Below are 24359 nucleotides of genomic sequence, written 5' to 3' on the forward strand. Positions count from 1 at the left end.
GTAAACACCAGTCTGGGAATTTGTTTGACACACCTCATATGTCATCACGGACCAGCCAAGTCACTTCTCGTGTTGTGTTAGCATAATTACTTGAGAGCAACCTCAAATCAGCTGCAGCCCTTTGGTGATCTTTATTGTGGGAGGACTGTTTTTCTTTTTGTGGCTTGGAGTTCTTCCTCCAAGACGCTGATGACTATTCTTGCTGCCCTCACATGTACATACGGTCTACAACATTCGCCGGCTATATCGCACTTTACCTAACATGGTCCCGCTACATTGATGACATTTTTGTTGTAATGTATCCACTTCGACTTCCCTGTAAGTATCACTGAAATCTGCAGTTTATAGCACTACATTAGTAACTCCGCATTCGCCGCTGTCCATGGGTTGAAGCTGGGAAGCAAACAAACTTATTGCTAATTATACGTGAACCAAGTCGAGTCAATATTTGCACGGGAGCTGTTGCTGCGAGGCGTCAAGGAGCGTTCGGAAACTTTCCGGAACTTTCAATCAAAAGAATACATGCCATCCATCTTGAGTCATTGTGCTTAACTGTCTGTTCAAAGCGAGACAAAGGAAGCAAAAGGAGCAGCAGAATTTGGTAGGTTTTGCCCTTTGAACTTAGTGGTTCTCTACACATCATTTAGCTTGTTAGCTTGGGGTTGGAGCAAAGCTAATTTATTGCTACATGTCATTTTGAACAGTTTGTGAAAATAGTGTGTGAGTTATAGCTAATGATAAGGTCATTTTCTAACATCATGCCTTCCTCAATGTAAGAGTTAACACCGTGTATTGCTTAAAGGCATGTTCATCGTGATTCATATGCCAAAGGTCCGTATGATAAAGACGTGATTGCGCCTCACAATAACTCCAAAACGCCTTTGGGCCGGCCGTATACAGCATATGGCGTAAGTGTTAAAAATAAATCTAGCGTTTGCTGGGAACAGGCGGGTATTAGCTCATCGAGGTGTGAAACAAGGACCAACGCTCTGGTTTTCGTGAGGTCGGCCTCCAAAGTGTCACGCCAGTGGACCCTGGCGTTGAGTGAATGATTTATGGACAAGGCTGTCTTGGCCACGATAGACTTGAGTCGCTTAAGAAACCATCCCATATTATTATCACCACTGAATAACATGTTGGGTATGTCTTAATTTCTTGTGTGCTGTTGTTGATGTATTTTAACCGGCTTTATCATTCTAACGCATGATTTCAAGTCTGTGGTTTATAATAGACAAAAAACTATTACCTGATTTGAGCAGACTTTACTATTTATATAAAATGATTAGAAAATGTAATTTTATTTGTAGTCAATTTATATGTATTTACAATGGTAAATTGGTCATATTTCAATATTTTCTGTATCTACGATCAAAGCACAAGTTGCATCCTTTTCCAGTATTTAAAAAAAATATAATTGTTATAAGTATGTAGGTAAGGTTGATCACGGATTAAATACATAAGTAGGTAGATCATAGATGTATTGATTGGTAGGTTGGTAGATACGATGTGGCTGGTTGGTAAGTAGCTAAGCCGGTAGGTAGTTTTGATGGTGTAGGTAGCTAACGTAGGTAGATGTTATCTCATTCTCGATTGGTAGGTAGGTGTCTAGGTAGGCATGTAAGAAATTAAAAATCTAATTAAAGCAAAATAAAGATGAGCAAAAAACAATGTTGACCATTTGTATACGTGACATCCTGTCAAAGTTTTGTATCCATGCATGTGATGCCCATGCCAAGTGTTAGGTAAGCTGACTGCTTTCAAATTTGGCCTAACATTTGTTGCCTCCACGGCAAAATGCAAGATTTCAATTCTCCACTGAAATGTGTTTTCTGGCCACAGGCGTACAATCTCCATAAAATAAAAGGCCCAATTTTAAATGGCATTTGAGAGACGTAAACCAAAAATGCAAAAATGTTAATGTATTGCTGTAACACTGTCTTGACATGACTGTTTTCAAACAATAGAAGAAAAGCGTTTACAATAGAAATAAATACTGCAGAGGCTCTAGCAAGGCAGATCACGAGCTAACTAGCATGGTTAGCATAGTTTGTTTGTGCCGCCTTTGTTGCTTGTTTTTTTTTTCCTCTTATTTTTTAATTTATTTGCATGAGTGGGATTGTTGGCACGTACGCGCTTGAAGTGATCCTAATGAGTGCTTGGAATTCCGCCAAGCCCACCGACACCTGTTAGGACCCTCACTCGGGTCAACGCGAGCCTTCTCCAATTCTAGACAAGTTGCCATGTGCTTATCCTCACCGCGTCTCGGCTTCATCGGCATCCTGGCGCTATCTTCACCCTGAATCCACCCGCTCACATATTCACCCCACCTTGTCACCTCCCTCACTTTGCTGCAGTGCCTCCTCCTCCTTCTCCTCTTCATCATCATCATCCCAATCATCGCTATCATCATCCTCATTATCACCAGCAGGCAATCACCTTACATTAACATCTCAGTTACTCCTTTTTAAAGCATCTCCCCTTTCTCATTGTCCTTCCTTTTCTTAATCCCCTTCGTGTGTGCTGTTTGTTTCCGCTAAGCCTTTTTTTTTTTTACACTAGCCTCCTGTCTGCCTTTCATGTGTGATCATCGCCGTGAGAAATCGCTATTTCATCCTCCTCCTTCTCCTCCTCTTCTTCTCCAGTGATGAGCTGTGCTGTTCCAAGGGAGCCGATGCCCTTGGTGTGACCGTGAATGAGAGAGACTATAAGAGAGAGAGAGAGAGGGAGGGAGATGCATGCACTAAAGCTCTGCAGTAGCAAGCTAGTGAGCAAGCAAGTTGTTTTCTCTCTCTCTCTCTCTCAGCTGCTTGTTGGTATATGCAAATGTTCACATCAGAAGGGATGGAGCAAACAAGAAGCAAATGGGGCAGCGCGAGGCGTTCCCCCTTCATGATCTAACTTTCGTTTGTAGCTTTGAAGCAGAGTAGATGCATTTGCATTTTATTTGATCAAACTTGAATTTATTTATCTTGATTGCATTTTATTTTCTGCTAACGTGTCAAATGAGTAACATTAAGGAAAACAGTCGTATCATTAAAAGGCAGATGCCGGTGGGGTGCCTGGCGGGCCTGCAGTGCCCCGTCCTGCTGCGTTGGGTTGGGGGCGCGGGCCGTGTTGGGGTGGGGGGCGCTCCTGCTCCTGGGTTTGCTCTCCGGCCGGTGGCCCATGCGGGGCCCGGGGGTTGTCCCTTGGCGCTGCCGTGGCCTGGGGGGCCCTGAGGTGTTGCGCTTGCTCTGTCCTGGCAGGGGTCGACGGCTCCCCTCTTTGGTGGAGATTTTCATGCATGCCAGATCCACCACACCAGCATCTATCCAAACTCAGACACAATCTGCTTCTTCCTCTGGTCGTTGAATCGGTGGAGGCTGGTGTCTGTGGATCTCACTCTGCTTCGTCTGTCCTTCCTTCCTTTTCTCAGTCTCTCCTTTGGTCTCTTGAGGTCTCCCTGATTTGTTGGAATTTAGATGTTTCTGGGGTTGGTGAAGGACTCTGGTTGGTGGCCCGGTGGGTGGTGGGTGGTGTCTGGTCGGTGCTGGATTTCACTTTCCTTTCTTTTCTTTGGTCCTTCCTCGGGTCTCCTGACGGCCTCACGACTCTGGCTGGATTCTGAAGTGTTCGGTTTAGGTGAACGGTATGGGATTTTTTAATAGGTTTTAGGTGAACTAATGAATACACGCTCACACGCACGCACACATGCACATACACATACTCACCCACATACAAAATAAAAAAAAATAAAACATTTTAAAAAAAGAGCAATGATGATGACATGTCAAATTGGTAAAATTACCGAATGAACAATACTGAGCTCTCCAAAAAAGAAAAAAAAAGAAAAAAAAGGCAGATGCCGATAGTGATTAATCGGCCAATTAAAACAGTTATAAAAACATAGAATGAATAAAGTTACGTCTTTTTTTGGTCCCTTAGCGCTTACAAAACAATATAGATATTGCAGGTAGTACATTTAACTATCTAGAAATTATTTATTGTTTAGTTTGTTTAACTTTACAACAGAGAGAAAAATCTGATTTTTTTTTTGTGTGTAAAAAAAAAGGCAAAAGAATGTCGATTTTTGCAGAATTTAAATTAAAAGAGCTAATATCGGCCGAATAATCGATTAGGCCCATATTAGTGCTCTGTATTAGTGTTAAAAAACAACAACAACACATACCCACGAAAGAAACCAAAAATTTAAAGATTCAGCATCACAGCATGTTTTGTGAAGGTATAATCTTTATAAAATTAAAACCAATAAAGCGAAAGATTTCAGTACGCGTCCGTCTGGAAACCTTATGCAGGATACTTCTCCAGCGATGACGTAATGGTCGCAGCTCGATGACGACGCATTGTCGCAGATTGATGACGTATGCGGCAATTCTCGCGTGACTGCGCGCCAACTGTCAGTCTGTCAACAACAATGGCGGATAGCCGTGTCATAGTCGTTTTGCGCAGTGACTTTAGCTTATGCTTTTGCAGCAAAATATTTTGCTTCTTTATTCCCACGTTCAACAAGTGGTGTACTTGAATCACCCGCCATTGTCACTTCTCCTGTGTTCATCTTTTTCACGTTGCTTTGATACATGCAAAGCCATGTTTGTTCTGTAGATTGCAATAAGTTTTTTTAAAAAAGTGTCCGTCTTCTTTGCTGATTCTTCTTCTACGCTTTCCGTTAACTCCCTGTGGCTGCGCTAAAGCGCCACTCCAGACTTGGCATATACATTACAGCCGTTAAACGTCCTCAGCGACTTCTTTTGGACACACGCAAGTCTTGAAATGCTTCTGTGTGTAAGAGATTTGTTTGAGGAACGAAGCCGGCTTTGCTTCCGTCTGGACGGGGCCTTAATGCCTGGAGAGTCAACTGTGGCTACACTCAGGAGAAGGGCTCAACATAAAAGTAATGTGAGGTTAGAAATGGCTGTAACCCACCAAAGGTTGTCCAATTAAACCTTTGAGGTCACCCACAGCTGCGTTTGTCTTTAATCCGGTAACGTCCCTTCTTGAGTGTGTCCTATTTGAATAAAAAATGGACGATGACAGTGCGATAATTGTTATTATTGAAGACGACCGGGTCTCCTTTCTTATTATTTCCCAGAAAGTGTCACTCAGGATTAGGACCTGCCTTTCTGTCTTCTGCTTAGTTTTGACATCAGAGGTTTTGACATTGAACAAAATGAATGCTAATTGGTTGGATGTAAGTCTCGTCTTGATGGAGCAGTAACACGTTGAACTGCTGGGGCACTTTCTTGCAACACTGTGAAACGAGCTGTAACGACATGGGCTCGGGTTCTACACATTTTTTGGGTGCACTTTTAATAGTCCAATCTCTTTGAACAAGTACAGAATTAGCCTACATTCTGTGCTGCTTAGTGTGTGTGTGTGTGTGTGTGTGTGTGTGTGTATAGCGCTCCATGTAGCCTGTGTGAGCTAACATTTCTCGGTGCCAGGCAGATCAGTTGCATAGCAACAGGAACTTTTTCAAGAGCAGGAAAATCTTTCAGCAGTGGAATGTGTTGAGAACAAGAGCAGTGCAACGAGACATTGGAAGGATGCACAGCCTCAACTTTTTTTCCCATTTGATGGAAATCATACAAAAATGTAAGCACTAAATATTTCATTTGAACTTTAAAGGAGACATTTCATTTTTTTTTCCATAATTTATTTCCCAGGTGTCCTAATAACATGGCTCTGCTGACAGGCTTTTATCAAACTATCAGAGAATGTGTTAATTTCACTACACCTGATCACATCTCCCGCAATATTGATCTAGCAACCAATGAGCCCGTGACTCATTGGTTTGGTGACAGGTTGCTTTATTGATGAAATGTCTGTACGAACCTTTTGACTATAGCTTTATATGACTTTGTAGTTGTGACTGTGACCCGCGGTGCATTCCCAAATACGTCTGTCTTGAACCGATTTGATACCTCTCGCCCCTCGGGGGTAGTGCCGCAAACATGGCAGCGACTTTGTGTATAAATGTCACATAGTTTGCACCACGAATAATGGAGATGACATTTTACGGGTGAACGTGCGGCTGCTTTTTCGGGGGACAATTGTGCTGACTGATGGCGCGCTACTATGACTGCTGTTCACTCTTACCGTGAAGCTGGAGGGGAGATAAGAGTGTGAGATCCAAATACGGTACATATTAACACACTCATTAAATTGCTCATTAAAATTGATAAATATGTCAGTCGGCAATGAGCTTTCAGGTAAAACCAGTTGTTATGGGACAGTGTAAAATCGTATTTGGTTTTCTTGGGTGCTTTTCCTTACAAGGTTTCTCTGTTTTTTTAATTATTGTGTTATGAATGTTTTAATTGTTTAGCACTTTGAGTTGCATTTTAATGTATGAAAGGTGCTGTATAAATAGTTTGATTGATTGCTGTCGTATTCACACTGAAATTGTCACAGAAATTTCCCCTTAGGAAAAACACTCTGCCCCTATGATTACTTTATGCCTACCTTTTTTTTTCCAGGTTTAGGTTTGCTTTCTTTCGTAGCAGACTTATAGGGAGAGGCTATAGCTGATCGTTGCTACCCGTCAATATGTCCTACAGGTGCTGACATGGCAGTAATCACATTTTAAGACCCCTTTGGGGAATAATGCATATCATTATTCAGTGCTGTCATTTAGTAATTTACACTGATTGGCCTGTGCAGGGTTGTGAGCAGCGTGGTATTGCAGTGGTGGAAGCGCTATTTTTCAACATATTTCTAGACAGCCAGTCCAAAAGATGATTTGCACTCTGCTGCAGTCATCTTGGAAGTTGAGTTTTGGTTTTGTGGGAATTTATTGGCATTCTGTGGCTTTTTTATTTATTTGTGATTTAAACTTGTGGGATTTTTTTGTGCGCTTTGGATGCTGCAGTTTGATAACTTGCGTTTGGACACACCACTGCTTGTTTCGTATCCCTTTTTAAGTAACCGCAACTTGTCTTTGTGAATGTACTCTTTTCCATTTGCTTAATAGATCCTTTCCTCTGGAAAAACAGACATATCCCTCCGTCAATATTGCCTTTTAAGTGACTCTTAAGTTTCCTTTCCTTTGTATCTTTTATTAATATATTTTTTAAATCCTGCTTTATATTATGTTTATCTTTTTAAATCATTCATTTTATTCATTCGATTTTTGTAAATTTCTATATCAATTTATTATTATCCCCCCCGATTAAGGCCTTGGGATTTCAATAAAACAGATGATAAATGTCATAACCTGAAAGGGAAGGGACATGACCTTAAACATAAAATACTGTACAGTATACAAATGCATGCAATAGTTTGAGTTCATTTGACAGCTTGTTTGATTGATTAATCCATTAAATACAATTAGGAAATACTAAAGAATCTTAACAAAATCCGATGTCATATTTTTTCACTTTTTTGAATACACATTACTCTAGCCCCCGCAGACATTTCTACTGTATGTGCTTAGCTTCAATGTACACTGCTTTTTACTGCCTTTCCTGTGACTGACGCAAAGTGCAAACATCTTACGTGCGTTCGGTGGTCTACAAGTGTGTGCGTTTCCGTTCTCCCGATGCCACTGGGCTGTCCTTGGGGCAGAAAGTTCTCCATGACCCGTCTCCTCCCCAATGTGTGAGGAACGTATGAGTCAATTAATACTTTGAGTGAGAGAAGATTCTACCTCCGGGAGCCATCTCATTAACGTCACACGTGCACACGCACACACAAGCGATTTTATTTTACTACAGCACTTAGGAAATGGTTTGAGGCTTGTGCAATTAATAAGGCTAATGGTTATTGGCCGGTAGCTGGTAGCGATCAGTGTTGGAGATTTATCCACATGGTGAAGATAGTGCTTAAAGGGTTAAAAGAGCAAACCCCCCACACCACACACACACACACACACACACACACACACACACACACACACACACACACACACACACACACACACACACACACACACACACACACACACACACACACACACACACACACACACACACACACACACACACACACACACACCAAAGGGAAAATAGCTCCCAAGCTTGAGAGTTGCGAGTATGACAATTGTCAACAATTACCTTCTGAACAGTTCAAAGAGCCCAATACAATATCCTGTTTTATACAGGGCATCTTTTAAAAAGCCTTAAGGTAGCTTTTCCACAACAAAGTCTTTAATTATCCTTAAAAGTGACTCTTTATCCATAAATCCGCTGTCAAGTTGTCTTTAAAAATGCTAGGTTATTATTACAACTTCAATGATTTAAGTCGTTAGTTCATTTGGTTGAGTGCAGCTCAGGTAACTTTAAGGTATTTTTAAATAAAAATAAATATTGCAATATGATATTAAGCCCAAATGACCCACTTGTATGGTCTCCTAATCGTGTGGCAAGTACAACTCTGAACAGACAAAGAAAGCCTTTATTAAAAAAAAAAAGTGGCTTTAATCTTTGAGAAGTGTGTGGTGAAGAATCAAATCACTTAGCCGATAAAAGACAAAAACAACCCTTGTATCACGATCTTACAGCTGTGTAACAAGTGCAATCCTGAACGCATGGATGATGTCATCGCTGAGAACTGTTCTGAAAAGAAACAGACAACTTAGTCAATAAAAGATAGGACCAAATACACATCGGCTGATAGGTTTGCAGCAAGTACAAACAGGAACAGATGTAACTTGGCCAGAGCGCCTCCAACCTCACTGCATTATTGATAGAAGTCAAGAATAAAAGGACACACGGGTGAAAACTGCAAATGTGAGGCAGTTAGTTCTACTGTATGTTCTTCAGGCTGAATTTTTCATGCGACTCTTGAAAATAGATTTGGTGCATGTGTAAGCGAGGGGTATGTCCTGTCTAATATACTGCAGATGCCCGGACCATCCGCACCTGGTGGTACCTGCAGCACCAGGCTGCGTGTCCTCTCCTACTCTTCCTTGCAGCTTTTTGGTGCACTGCAGCTCTGGAATCTTTCAGACTGCGCTGCATTGATATTCAACGCCTGTGTGTGCGATCCCCATCACTGCTCTCCTTCGCTCTCTCTCTAGGTCGTCCTCTCTTTTTCTACTGTGTCCAAGTTAAATAGTCTTAACAGCTGTTCTGTAAAAGTAACGCCCTGCTCGAATCTCCATCAGCGTACGCTCCGGCTAAGTGAATCATTGCTTCTCTGTGTTGCAACTTCACAAAACTTAGTGAAACGGAGGTACGGCGTCATTTATGATGCACTTTATGATACTGCTAGTCAAGAGCTATGTCAAAGAAATCGGCCTCAGTTTGGATTTAGGGCAGATAATCAGAGAGGTATTCATTTTACGCCATACAATGTGGCCAAAGACCAGACCAGGACGTAGGCATGCTAATAACGTTAGCCTACCCTGTTGCTGTGTTTGAACCTTGCAATGTTATACGCCACAGTGTTCAATTTGTTGTGGCGTGTCCATAGTCTCCTAGCAAATAAACTGTATCCTTCTGGAGAAGTAAATACCGGTACAAGAGACCATCCTTTTCTTGATAATTCTGTTGTGCAATAGTAATTAAAATTGATTTTAGTTTGATCAAATATTTTTGAACATGGCATAATTTTAACTCAAATAACACGTCTTGGAATAGCAACTTGCCAACCTGACATTTTAACCTAACTGCATGTTTTTCTGTCTTGCCACATATTTCACTTACGTCTAGCCTGTAAAACAAGGCATTTCAGTTATGTAGTGTCTCAGTATGAACACTAGGGGGCACAATGTAAAAAATAATGCATACAAGTAGATACGATACGAAGAACAAATGAGACAAAGAAGAACTCTGGTGAATATAGAAACAAAACAAAGTGAGTAAAAAGAAATAAAGTTGTGCTGCTTTAAAATAGCACAAGTTATAAAACTGTGATAGAACAACTGAAATGATACTTAATCATATTATTTACGTCTTTTGTGGGACTGCAGAAATGTGTTGCTTGCCGGGTGACCCACCCCGTGATGGTGGCTTCCGTCACCGCAACATAATTTGAAGTCTGTTAAAGAGGAAACCAAATTATAAATAAATATAAATAATTTTCTTTGATCCTTCCTCGGGTCTCCTGACAACCTCGCGACTCTAGCTGGATTCTGAAGTATTCGGTTTAGGTGAACGATATTTTTACTTTTGTACACTTGACCTTTACGACTCTGGAACATAATAACGCAATGAGTCCCCTAAAGTAGGTCTTACTTTAGTGTGGCTTGAACCTGGAGGAACTAAAATGGACTATAGCCCCATTAGAGCTGTCACTATTCCCATGACTTCTTTCTCTTTGCCCTTTTTGTCTTTCCGGCATCTCCTCTTTTTTTTTTTTTTTTTATGTAATTTTACTTGTGAAAACATAAATGTGAAAAAAAAGTCTTGTCGCACACACACATACACACAGACGCGCGCAAGTAGCACCCCCACTGCCTGCCGACATGGTACAGGCTGCGCAGTGAGACGGCCCCAGCTGAGGCGGGAGCACAGTGAGAGAGAGAGAGAGAGCTGCTCACAGCCTCAGTCTCCTCACACATACACACACTCACACACCTACACTCACACACCTACACTCACACACACGCACGCACTCACACACACATACAGCACACTGCTGCGGTGGTTAGTCCGCCGCCGCTGACACCGCCGCATGTGCTGGTGCGCTCGCAGGTGGATTGTAGGACTGCGGGCGACTGTAACCTTGATGTCATGTAAGTGTTTTTTGTGTGGTGTGGATTGAGATGTAAAACATGAGAATTAGGAATGGCATGATGTGTTTACCGTCCTTGTTATGTACTGTATGTGCACTGCACAGCTCCACATCCGAATCCTGCTTTTTGCTATTTGTTGGAATTGGTAAGGAGTCGGATTGTTATCTCAGTGGTGATGCCCGACTGGCAAGCGTGTCCGATAAATGGCCGGCTCGTCGCGGATTCGACTGCCCGCGGCAGCCGCTTTGGCAGATCAGTCGATGCGCCCAAAGATCACTGTTAAGACAAGCAGGCTGCCCATGGAGATTGATTTTAGAAGCTATTGGAAAGCTGGGATGGCTGCATGACCTTTACCATATTTAAGGGCTAATGCATCGTCGCCTTCAAGTCCCTTTGCTGCTCACCATTTTATGCCGACGGCTACCTTCCTTGTCCATTTTCATACTCTTTAATGTTTGATTTGATTTTAAACATCTGCAGTTGGTACCCAAACAGAAGGGGGCCAAAAAATTGTCCAGTACGGATGAGTTATTTCTGGACTATTCCATGATACCCCAAATGGGTACCACAGTGGTTGGCACCTTGAGCAGATGCATGTCCAGAAATTGTCACAAGTTGTTGAGGAACCTTTCACAACCCTGTTGAACAGTACCAAAATGAACTGCATGGTGGAAATGGAACTTTTCATTTTCAGTATCTTACCACTGTATAAGAACAATACGGACCAACTATTTTGGTACCCTCCACAATTGTACCGAAAAGTTCCAAAATGTACTAATATCATGAAAAATGTGGCTGTTCTTATAAGCAGTGTACTACTGTGGTTGGTTCTTTAATAGAAACGTGTTATACCGTATTATTATACCGTGCAAACCATTTATGTTGGTAGCCTTCACAAACGTTTTGAATATGTAAATGCAAAAATAAACGGCATAGTGTTACTGTTAGGGTTAGATCACCAATCTGCACTGCATGCTGAAAACTGGCCTGCTCCTTTAAGTACCATACTCAATGTGGTTGGTCATCCAAAGGAAGGGTGTCCAAAATTGAGTTGAATCAGTTATTTTAGTATTTTCCTACAACCATACTCAACAGTAGCAGAATGTACAACATGGTAGAAATATAAACATGATCGATGTTCCTTTAAAATAGTGTACCAAGGTGGTTGGCGCAAGGGTGCCAAAATTAAGGCAGTACAGATAAGTAGGGGTGTTAGAAAAAATCGATTCGGCACTATATCGCGATGTTACAGCGCGCAATTCTCGAATCGATTCGATATGCGGCCGAATCGATTTTTAAACATCAATTTTTTTTATAGGAATATTCAACAAAACGTCTTACTTAGGGTTAGAATTCACACATTAAGCATAGAAGAATGTTTTATTAATAGAACATTAAGCCTTAATATTTTTATTTTAGTGCTGTTCAAACATGAAACAGACTGCAACCTGTTTGTTAAATGCAGTGGCTCAGTTATAAGCCTGAATTTTCAGATAAATAAATACACTTTCATACAAATCTTACAGTGTACATGTACAAGTTTACTGATTAGTATTTCCAAAATTTGAGTAAAAAAAAAAAATCGCAATAATCAATTTATAGATTCTCATCAGTATCGAATCGAATCGTGACCTATGAATCGTGATATAAATCGAATGGCAATTCACACCCCTACAGATAAGTCATTTCTGGACTCCAGAACATGATACCCCAAACTGTCTACAAAAATGACCTGTTTTTGTTCCTGTACCGTGGTGTGTCCAAACTTGGTACAGTACGGACCAGATATTTTGCTCCCCTTCACAACTGTTGTCCATGAAAATACAATAAAGAATGGTGTACCATTGTACCATACTTTCATTACCATTATGCGTTCTTAAGCACAATTACAGTTCCAACTGTGTGGGGAAGGCAATAGTCTTGCGGTTGATATCTTAACAAAACAATGCCAAAATGATTTTGGTACCTTTCACAGCCTTTTTTTAAATTGACCACAGCCAATTGCTTTGTGGAATACTTTGTGAAAGACCCTTTTATGTTACTTTAACAGTAGCACCATACCCACTGCAGTTGGTGCCTCAACAACGGGGCACCAAAATGGTACATACACTATTGATTGGTTATTTTTGGTCTATTCCATGATTCATGTTTGGGGAAAGCCTTTTTCTGTTCCTTTAGGTACCACATTGATTGGTTGATAATGGAAACCGTGTAAAGCAAACAAGACCTTACTCATCTGCATTTGTGGCTGTAACGTTATGTACAGCTAATAGCATTACGCATTGAGCGGTTAGAACACACGGGTGCTCATCTCGCGACTTTAAATGTCACGTTATTGACTGGGGTCCGGGTGGGAGCACATTAGCAGCAGTTTACTCGGAGGCTAATTGGGAAAGTAGGAAAAATGTTAGCATAACGACTTTGGTACGACACGCGTGACAAAATTGACGATTGCGCCGTTTGTCTAACACCTGCAACTTGTCCAATAAATGTACACAGTATATGGAGCATTGTGCTGTCCTCGTTAAATTCCGCCTGTACTGTGATTGGCCAACAATTTAGGCCAATGTCAATTATCATAGCATCACCAATGATTCCTTAAAGTGCATTTTAAATTCTGCCTTGTGACCAAAGACACCCATAATGTTCCAAATTAATGGTAACAGTTTTGTGAAGCTCTTTATCTGTTGCTTCTTGTGACTCCTATATAAGTGTGCCAAAGAATGTCACAGTGTGAATGAGTTGTCAGAGGTTCCTTCGCTTTCAGCTTCAGTCCACTTAGCTTGCCCACACTGTGGTTGGCATGCATTTCAGACTCTACTTGTGCAATCGTTAGATTGCCTCACGTGGCAATCATCAAAGCAACAACATTGCATATTTCAGTCATCTTACCAATACACTTCCAATCATAACTTGATGGCACAAGTTTGGGGAAGATCTTTTTCTGATCCTTTTGTGCGTGATGGTGTCCCTTACAGTCAGTCCTCTTTATTAAGTGATGGGCCATCATTTCAGTCAGGCATTACCATTGGACAGTCCGTGGACACGACTGACCTCTTAAGGTGTCTGTCCGAAAGTTTGACATTTTCCTTCCCCTTTTTAAGTTTTTCTTTGCACAATGTTGAATAGAACCCTATGAATGCATTTAAAATGGCTAGCAGTGACTCTTCTGATCTTTTCCTTTTGTTCTATTAGCAGCGCGATAGACCTGCTCTACTAGCCAGCCATTTCCATTCCACCTTATCTCCCTCTAGACAGCTGAATTCAACGATAGACTAGCATCCCTTTCTATTTCTAATCCTCCTTTCTAGGCCTGATGCCCGTTGTCCTATTTTTCAGTCAAACCTTGCTGTCAGTCCCTTTTCTTTTCCCCTCGGTCTTCTTCTTCCTGTTAGACTGGGTTTTTTACTACTGCATCGTTCAAGTAAAACAATGAAACATTTATCTCCATTTTTAAGTAAAACAATTGGGATAGACGTCTTGAAAGAGTGAACAGAAAAAAACACATGTAATCGGATATCTTCAAATTTGGATCAGTCCTCTTCCAAATGTGGATGCCAATCCAATATGCAAAGCTTGACGTCATTGAAATGAAGAAGTGATGTTTACACATCTGCGTCTGGCATGCAAATAACGACATTTTTAAAAACACCTGCTGTAAAGCTATACTGCAGCGTGTGCATGGACCAGGTTTCTCCATCAAGTTGCTCGCTGCACCTATGGAATCATTTTAGAATTGACTATCCTACCGATAATCCCATAGATGAATACATCGGTAATCGAGGGGGAAAAAAAATGCATTATAGCACAACAACTTGAATGTGAGGTGCAACTGCAAGTATAATTTTCCTTTGAGTGTGTTGGGGCTTTAAAAGGCGGCGCCTGGCCTGATGAGAAATGTGGGCGTCAGAAAAATGAGTAGAGTAGGCTGGCTGTGGAACGGCTCACCTGTTGGTATGTTAATTTTTGTGTTGGCGATCGTAGACGTACTGTTGTGTTACACGACACATCTCTTTATGCTCTTTATCTTTCTTGCTAAGTGTGAACTGATCCCACACTTTGTCTTTTCGTCATCATCAATTGTCATTCACGGACCATAAAAATGTGGAAGTGGTTGCGTTTTTGAAATATAAAAATGTTCATACAAGTATATTTTGAGTTATTTTCCGTTTACGTCTGTATAACTTTTTTAGAATGTGCAAAACAAGCATATTCACTTGTGATTAGCAATAAATTAGTAAACACAGCACTACCACTGTGTAAAGGTAGCACACAGCTAAAGACTGGAGGTCCCCTTGTGCAGACCATTAAATCCAGCTTCATTATAGATGTGACCTTGATTAAAAAAGCACAAAAAAAAAATGCAGACGTTATTCAGATTTAAGTCAATAGGGAAATAGTGAGAAACACTATATAATTTGTTTTTATGTATTGTTCACGTCTGTGTCTCCGGATATTGAGACGTAGAAATACAGACGGTATATGGAATTTGGATTTGGAACTACATCCATATTAACACAGATACAAGTGAAAGAGAAAATAGAACAATGAATAATAAATCAATCTAATGAAATGTGTAGTAGTTGCTCACTAATAATCTAAACCATCAAACCCAGCATCACATTTTACAGTAGATAATACCTAAAATAAAGGATGTCATATATTTAATAACTCATTACCTGGTGAAGTAAGCTTAATTATAAAACAGTAAATAAGTCAATGTTTTTATAGAAAATGTGTTGAATCATTTTATTTTAGTGAGTAAACCAGTCAATGTTTGAAATTTCATTAAGTTCTAATTCAAACCGTCTTAGAAATAGATTGATTGATAGATGGATACTTTAGATATCCTCAAGGGAAATTCACTGTTCCAGGGCTGGGCAAAATTCAGAATTTCAGAATTCAATTCAATTCAATGGATGAATTTGAATTTGAATTGACTCCACCCACAAGAAGTTTGAATTGAATTTGAATTGCAGAAGTCGAATTGAATTCAGTGCAATTCGGAGAAATTCATTCTCATCACATACCAGTGAGAATGAGACTTGTAACAGCTTTTTCTTCCAAATGGAAGTACAGTGACTATTGTTAGGTATAAATTTCCTTCATTTTGGAAATCTTAGCAAAATGTCTTTATCTCAAAGTAATGAAAAGAAACACTGTTTGTGTAGTTAGGGGCATGGGGGCAGTAATGGCAATATATTATGTATGTGTCCTCGTTGTTATGTTACACATATTAATGTGTGCTTATTACCTGCGGTTGTAGTTTGGAGTGGTATGCTGTGCTACACTGCATCATACTGAGAGGCCATAATAATATTTTGGTGACCTTACCTAATGTAGTGGTGGCCTATGAGTCAATCATCCCCAGGGGATTCTCTTGCACTGCTTTTCCTCAGTGGCAGGAGGCGCTGTGGGCCAGCGCTCTTGCTCTTGCTGCTGCTGCTGCTACTGCAGCTGCAGTGGGAACAGCTCAAATCTCAGCACTGTGCTCAAGGACATTTTTAGAAAGAGTATCAGTTCAATGTAAGAACATGTTTTCATGGTTAGTGCTTGTACTCTAAATTAATGTTTATTTCGGTATACCCGGAAACTGATTCGCCGTGGCGACCCCTGAAGGGAAAAGCCGAAGGTAAAAGACCCGTCATGTGCATATGCTGTAGTTGTATGATCAGGTGTTTAAGACATCTGCTCATATGAAAGCTCACATCCCAGATGGTGTCCATGTTCATAAAGTCCAATTAGATGCACCTTCACTTTGGGCAAAAAAACAAACAAGAAAAAAGCTTTTAATTACAGTATTCACACAGTCTGGATTAGGTCCTGCAGTGTGGGCTTGTGTTAGCCATTAGTCACTGTCAGGTCATGGGAGCCAAAAGTGAGTGAAAGGGGACGAGAGGAAACATGGACATCGTGGGAGACTGGGATGAGGGGGAGGACGGCTGAGTAGGAGCTTATGGAAGGACCACGGAGTATCACAAGAGGGCGCTTTAGTTTTTAGATATTGAAGAGTTTAATTCAATGACGGACTGAAATGTGTCAAGAGGATCTTGTGTCGTTATCTTATTGTCCTATCATCTCCTTTGTCAGTACTTTTGCCCGTCCTGTTCTGACCAACTCTCGCTGCTCAGTCTCTTCTGTGTGGGGAAACAACAACGTCGTTGTTGATCTTGACCTTGTCTGCCGTCGACTTGCGAAGAAAACAGCAATACCAATAGACTAGTACATCTACCGATTTGTGGGCCACAATCAAAGGATTCTGCTTAGTAAGTGCTGAATTGGCAATCATGCACTTAATGGTTTGGATTCATAAATTAAAATCTTAAACATGATATGGGCATCTTGGCTCAGAGTAGAAGGGCTCAAAATCGGCAGGATTCTTGCAATCCCAAAGAGAAATTCAATCTTACATTGTCTTTTCCATCTCTGTTTATACTGCCTGCTGATCTCCAAAGACGAGCAGCTGGGTTCAATGCCCAAGTTAGAGTTGGGCGCCACACAGGGACATGGTGGCACTTTTGCAGGTGCTCCATCTGCTACCGTTGATGATGTCATTTCTTTGTAGGCATATGATGTAGTTGCACTCCTCATCTTGGCGCTTGATTGTGTCTACACACACACATACACACTCACACTCTTTCCTAGGAGATCATTTGTTTGCTTTCATTTAGAGGATCTGGCTGACACAGATGCCCGCCTTGGCAACAGTACAGCCGACATGAATTCAGTCTACTTGGCGGGTACAGTAGGAAAGTTTGGGGGAAAAGACTGAGAGAATGATTGCAGGGCTAATTGGAGAACCTACAAAGCAAACAAGACTAATACAAGAGGATTATTTGGATTATATATTAATTTAAATATATTTTTAACAATAGAGTATTAGTCTTGCATAGACAGTACCAATAAGCAGTTGTTAGTGAAAGAAACAGCAACATTTACTATCAATAGTGACAACTATACGTGAATGCGTAATCGCAAGAAAGGAGGTGCAAGTGCCTTTTCTTGTCGTCTTGAAGTGACACCGTCCGATGAAATGGATCCCGATGAGACGTGTGATGCCAGACGTGCCCCCCCCCCCCCCTTTTCCAAGTCAGCCCAGCCTCCCTGGCGACAGTGCGATGCTACGTGCCACCTCTTCCATTTTGTCATCAGAGCGGCTCCCGGCCTCCTGCCCCCGCGCGCACACCTCACCTCCTCTTTCTCCGCATCCGAGAGGAGCATCCTCTTCTTCTCTCCTCCTCATCTTCGTCCTCTCACCCGCCGCTATCTCTCTCTCTCTCTCTCCCCCCCCTCTCTGGTTGTCCTCAGAATGAGGTTAGCAGCTCCGTTAGCGGCGCTACGTCGACACAGAAGCGGCGGAGTTACCGCAGTGGCGGGCTGTGGTTGTATGTCCGCGCGACGCTCCCGCGCTGTCCTTCACGTTCTTTCCTCGTGGAACTAACCTCCTCCTCCTCCTCTCCATCTATCTCTCCAGCAGTGATGGGGATGACCACCATGTAGAGGCGGCAGCCGTATCGCAGCAATGGGAAGCCACGCATGGAGCGGGTCTGGACTGCAGCCGTGGTGAGCCTGAGCCCCCGCACCCCCCAAGCCTCGCGACCTTCTCAGGACCTGACCACAGGGGCCGTCCGACGCTCACCTGGATGCTCCCCAGTCTGTGCTTCGTCACCCCCCCCCCTCCATCCTCCTCTCCCCTCGTCTTCGTCTGCTCTGTTGCTGAAACAGATGCTTCAATAATTGGATTTTGCCATCCTTTTTAAAATCTCCACAAGTGGCATTCCTGTTTATTTAATTTGTTTTTTTGCTTACTTGAATCCTACTTTGGAGACTGATCCGATCCCTATTAGCAATAACCGGCCGGCATCATGGGGGACATGTCCAACAGCGATTTCTACGCCAAGAACCAAATAAATGAGGGCGCCAACCACGCGGCGGGCTTCGGCTGCTCGCTCATGGAGCTGCGCTCACTCATGGAGCTCCGCGGCACCGAGGCGGTGGTCAAGATCCAGGAGGACTACGGGGGTGTCGAGGGACTGTGCAAACGACTGAAAACCTCACCCACGGAAGGTGAGTCTCCCACCATCACACTCACACAGTCCCCTGTGCTTGTGTATGCGGGATGTCTTGCACTAATGTATCCATGACTCACATCCTGCTGGGATGGAGTCTTGGAGGAAGTGGTTGTAGGAGCATCCTCACAACAGAGGGAGTCCCTTTTGAAACGTATCTCTCCAGCCAGGTTACCTGTTTAGTATTCATATGACTTTCATGCCTCACTCCCGCCCGCTGCCTTCTGTGTCATTCTCTCATCAGCCAGTCAGACGTATGCTTATTTAGAAGAATGACTGAGTCGAATGTGGGATGTGCCCAGCCCTCATTTGGAGCGAATGCTGTAATTATTCATGATCACATCATAGGCAACTATGACAAATTATCATTATTATTAATTTTATTGATTTTGAAATCATGATCAGTAAAAATGATTATTGTGCTCAAAACTGTATTCATTCAACTACCCAAAACTAAATTTTAAATATTGTTATACATTTAAATTTTAATTTTAAACATAATTTATAATAAAATACAATTTATAATAAAACATAACTTAAATAAACTACAGGAACATAGATGAGTAACAAAGTAAATTATTAATACAATAAATACACACACAAACACAATAAATAAAAATAAATACTGGCTGTCCCTGCTGTGCAGACCTTGGCCTATTAGGGGCACTGTGGTGCCATGCATTCATGGAGTACACACTGACATCACGATAAAGAAAAATAAAGTTGTGATTTCTTTATTAATATGTCATTTTCTACATTTTCTTACTTTCTCTTCTTCAAATCTTCCTTTAGCCTGTCAGTGGGATTTTACATTGACTGCTAATATTAGCACTGGTGATGTTCCTAAAATGAAATATGTCTTGTATTTAGCAATACTCGCAGGCATTTATTCTTTGTGAAAATGGCTAATATTGCAGCATCTGACTGAGTCAGTAGTGAAACTCTTATCCGTGTCTGTCTCTACATGTCTGTATGCACAATGTCCATGGAATTGAAACAAAGAATGTGCCCAAAAAAAAAGGGGTTACTTCTAATCCTTACACTATTTAATTGTCATTGCTGTATATTTTTTATAAAGGTTAAGTCTGGAACGGATTGATGGCATTTCCATTGAATGATATGCCAGTGATGTGCCTGCTTTGATACGATGACTGGTTTGTCTGTCAGCCACATTTGTGGAATGTTACAGTATGCATATTTTCAGTCTTCATTCTTTATAATATACTTACTGTATTAATTTTCACTCTGTCTTGGCCTTCCTGCAGTAATTTAAGTTTTAAAATGCTCCCCTCACCATTGCCTTCATCTAAAGTCAGCCTTCACGGCACCTGGTTGTTGCAGGGCTTTCTTAATAAACAAGATTACACACAGAGTTGCATAACAAGTGCGGTGAATGACTCAGACAGGAGTCGCGGTGCAATGCGATGCCCGCAGTGTCGCCAGCGATATTTGAAAATGAAACTGATTTGCAAAGTGCAATAAAATTAGCATAAGTGACACATAATTTCTCACAAGCGCCCATTTTATTAGTGTACTAAACACCGGTGGAGAATTAACTGCCTGTGGACCCGCACCAAATCAAAGACCCAAGTCATAAACACCCTGAAATAAAAGGAGGAATTTTATAATTATGAATGTGTTTTACATATCTGTCAGATCTGTTCTTGTCTTGTACCACAGATAGAAAGATGATGCAATTCAGTTAATTCAGGTCATTGAAACCATTTCCATCTTTGGTTATATACTAACAATAAGGTGGCTTAAGATTTTTGCAAGGTATGTTTAATATTGGGTCACTTCACTATTACACAATACAGGCAATCATCTTAAGTGTGTTCAAGGATCTAGTTTGTGTCGCTGTGTAAGAATACGAGTCGACAAAAGAAGGCATGCTCAGTTATTGCCGTAGTTACTATTTTTTGTTTAATTATTTTATATTTATGGCCTAAACTTGTTTTTCTTACTGTAATTACTTTAATATTGTGTTTGCAGCTTAGTGATGGACTTCAGAGAGTTCTGACATAAATTACAAATTTGGGTTACGTTGTTGCCATGGAAACACAACATGAACCTTACAACTTATTTTGGGCATACAAATTCACTTATTCATATATATATTTGTTGGGGGGGGGGTATATTTTTTAGTAGAACTTATCCACAGCATCTTTTCCCTTCCTGATATCCCTATTTGTATTTTTGTGCTCTTTCTGAAATGCCTTAAGATGCCACAAAATGGCTGCCAAAGCGCTGTCTAAATATTAATTAGTCTCAAGCAGGTACGCTGATGTGATACTGCTCGTAGAGACCAGCTTCATGTGTCAGGAAATTTGGCCTGGGTTCTTCGAGAAAGTTAGAAGAGTTTTTGACGCATGTATATGCTCACTTCGAGTGCATTTTTTTTATTTATTTTTTATCATTTACTTTTATGGGTATTGTTATAAAATGGAAATCATATTGAAACCATTTTGGATCCAATTATTCTAAACATTTTTAGAGGAAGGCGTCAATAACTCACAATGGAGCTCTTTCCCAGTCCCCTATGAAAAGTTTAGGATTAATTTTTTTCTCTGCCGGATCATTTGACAGAAAATCCTCATTTAGGATATTCCCCAATGGCAATTGCTGTACTGTATATTAACATCAGTAATACAGCAACACAATATGTAAATACTAGCCTTTCAATTATTCAAAACGTCTTTGATGAACTGCATGACTTAGTATGGACTTGTGTGATTAATTGGATTTCCAGCAACATGTTTCTTTTGTGCCGCGCTCTGCTCAGATAACGACTTGTTTCCATAACACGTTTATAGTCGTCTTTATTGGATGCACGGTTCTGGCGAAGATGCCTTTGCTGTTCTCCCGGCGAGAATCATTAATTGATGGAATGCATTATTTCTTCGCTTCGCATGGAAAGCGCTGTCATTTGCATTAGTGATCCCAGGTGATGCATGTTTACGCCGTATCGGTCCGTTCGGTGTGGCTGCGTCGCACAACATGTGTTACATGAGAAATATGATCATGCTAATTAGCTGCGAGGGCATTGCTTTGCTGTCAACTGTTTGTGCGCATGTGTGTGCATCCCACAAGCGGTGGGTAAGATACCCTTGAGTATGGCCCCCGCCTATTACCGCCCCTGCATTCTGTACTGGCCCTTTCCTATGCTTTGCACATTGCATGGATAGCTGTAATCCATTATGGCAAATATAATGCATAAGGCATTTCACTTAGCGACTGGTTATTTATTAATCTGCTTTAAGATTAAAGCAGTATTAAGGAGTGTTTTTGTTTCATCCATGCATATTGTATAACGCTTCTCAAAAGGGTTGCACGGGTCCAAGATTTGAAAGTCTGTAGACTTTTGTACTCTAAGAATGATTGTATTAGTTTGGATTGACCTTCCTTCCAGTACAAGTCTCAATATATCTATCATACATCAAATTAGTTTCTCCATTGTCAGACAAATATGGCATTAATCATTTTAAAAATAATTTATCATTTAAAATTATATATATATATATATATGTATTTATTTAATTTTTTTAAACCTACTGTTGTATGAAATCATTCATTTTTTTTAATCAAACATTCTACAATCAAGCATATGAAAAAAATATTTAATCAACAAGAAGCACTCAAGGGGAAAAATTATTCCTCTGTTAGGCCCTTAATTGTTTATTTTACAGCAAAGGGGCTAATTACAATCAAATTAATCTTTCCATTGTGATACAAATTACAGATAATCACATTTAACGAGAATCTTGTCGCATCACAGCCTGACTGATTTTGCAAGGCCCACAGAATATTGTGTTCTTTTTTTAATTTATTTTTTATTATTTTGTATGTGTATGTGCGTGCGTGCATTTGTGCGTAAGTGTGAGTGTGTGTGTATTCATTAGTACACCAAAAACCTATTAAAAAATCCCATACCGTTCACCTAAACCGAACAACGCTGTCAGGAGACCCGAGGAAGGACCAAAGAAAAGAAAGGAAAGTGAAATCCAGCACCGACCAGGCACCACCCACCACCCACCGGGCCACCAACCAGAGTCCTTCACCAACCCCAGAAACATCTAAATTCCAACAAATCAGGGAGACCTCAAGAGACCAAAGGAAAGACTGAGGAAAGGAAGGAAGGAAGGACAGACGAAGCAAAGTGAGATCCACAGACATCAGCCTCCACCGATTCAACGACCAGAGGAAGAAGTAGATTGTGTCTGAGTTTGGATAGATGCTGGTGTAGTGGATCTGGCATGCATGAAAATCTCCACCAAAGAGGGGAGCCGTCGACCCCTGCCAGGACAGAGCAAGCGCAACACCTCAGGGCCCCCCAGGCCGCAGCAGCGCCATAGGACGGGGCACTGCAGGCTCGCCAGGCACCCCACCAGTCCACAGCCCCCGCTCCCCCAACGACCCCCCCCCATCCACCCCCGCCATCCCTCCCAAACCCGAAGAGGGGCCGGACAGCGGAGAGGGCACCCGCGCCCACCCCACCCCCCGCCGCGTGGAGGGACGGAACACCGGGGGCAGAAGGGGAGATGGGGGCATCGGAGGACGGGCTGCACCCCCGAACCCTAGGCCCAGCGGGGAAAGGCCCCGGTCATCACTCCAGCGTTCTTAGTGAAAGCTAACCCTGTTACTGAGTCCGCCAGCTCGCCGACTGGCGAACTCTACCCCTAAACCTTGAATGTGACCCCACCCAGTGTATATACAAGTGTGTGTGTGCGGTGCATTAAAATTGGGAGCAGGTGAACCGGAGCAGAGGGAAATTATATCCCCACGCTCCGATCCACCCGCCTCCTAGGCATGTCCGTGAGTGTATGTGGTGCATTAAAAAAATTAATAGCGGCGGGGACACGGACAGGGGACCGCAGCACTGCTCTATACTGCGGTCTGCCCCAACTGATGCCCCCCCCCCCCCCACCCACACACACACAGTTGTGTGGTGCATTTAAATTGGAGGGGAGTGTTATTGTGTTCTATTGCTATAAAAACATGGAACCTAACAAAATAAAGATTAGAGTAACTTCTTTCATTATAAAAAAAAAAGTATATTTCTATCGGTTTCCGTTTTGCAGCAATGAGCATAAGAATATAGCTAAGTTTCATCATTATTCACAAATCTGTTTAAGACACTGGGGGAAAGCCCTGGCCCTGGTTGATCTCTTATACTCTGCTGCCACCTGCTGGCCGTTTTTCTAATAACAGCCATTGCTTTAAGCTTTCTCTTCAGTTTTGAGGCTGCATATTTGTACATTTTTGTGAGCAAATGACTTAATTGAAAATCAATTTTCAAGTGAACCTTCTCGTAAGACCTTCTTAGAGCCAGGTACCTGTTTTGTAAGACAGTCATTTTCAAACTGTTCATCAATTATATAAGATTATGTTTATAATAATGATTCCGCTAAGAGGCCCAATGTTCTATATTTGAAATCCATAGCATGTATTGATTGTGTGCAACTGACATGCCGATGTGGAGGCGGGATGCGTTTGCTCACAGCATGCGTTGTATAGGTGAGTGCGGGGTGAAGAAGCTAGTGTTCCCCTCAGGCAGACAGCAGGTGAATAAGTCATGCAGAGGCCAGATGGGATGTCAGTGGATTCACAGCTCACTT

General features: G+C 41.6%; 1 protein-coding gene across 11 annotated transcripts in view; it reads left to right on the forward strand.

The window, feature by feature from the left end:
* The window catches only part of atp2b2 (ATPase plasma membrane Ca2+ transporting 2), a 91594-nt gene that overhangs the window by 4608 nt on the left and 62627 nt on the right, over positions 1-24359 (forward strand). For 8 of the 11 annotated variants that reach the window (XM_086086919.1, XM_086086908.1, XM_086086913.1 and 5 more), the window contains exons 1-2: positions 10475-10675; positions 18153-18742. In XM_086086919.1, the coding sequence (XP_085943045.1) occupies positions 18541-18742 (202 nt within the window). In that variant the 5' untranslated portion in view covers positions 10475-10675; positions 18153-18540. Of the gene's footprint in view, positions 1-10474; positions 10676-18149; positions 18743-24359 lie in introns of those variants that run through there. The other 3 variants (XM_086086909.1, XM_086086912.1, XM_086086910.1) reach the window with 3 other exon arrangements.

Source organism: Leptonotus elevatus, chromosome 10 (genome assembly GCF_054856555.1).
Source record: "Leptonotus elevatus isolate MCC_2025b chromosome 10, RoL_Lele_1.0, whole genome shotgun sequence".
Lineage (NCBI taxonomy): Eukaryota > Metazoa > Chordata > Actinopteri > Syngnathiformes > Syngnathidae > Leptonotus > Leptonotus elevatus.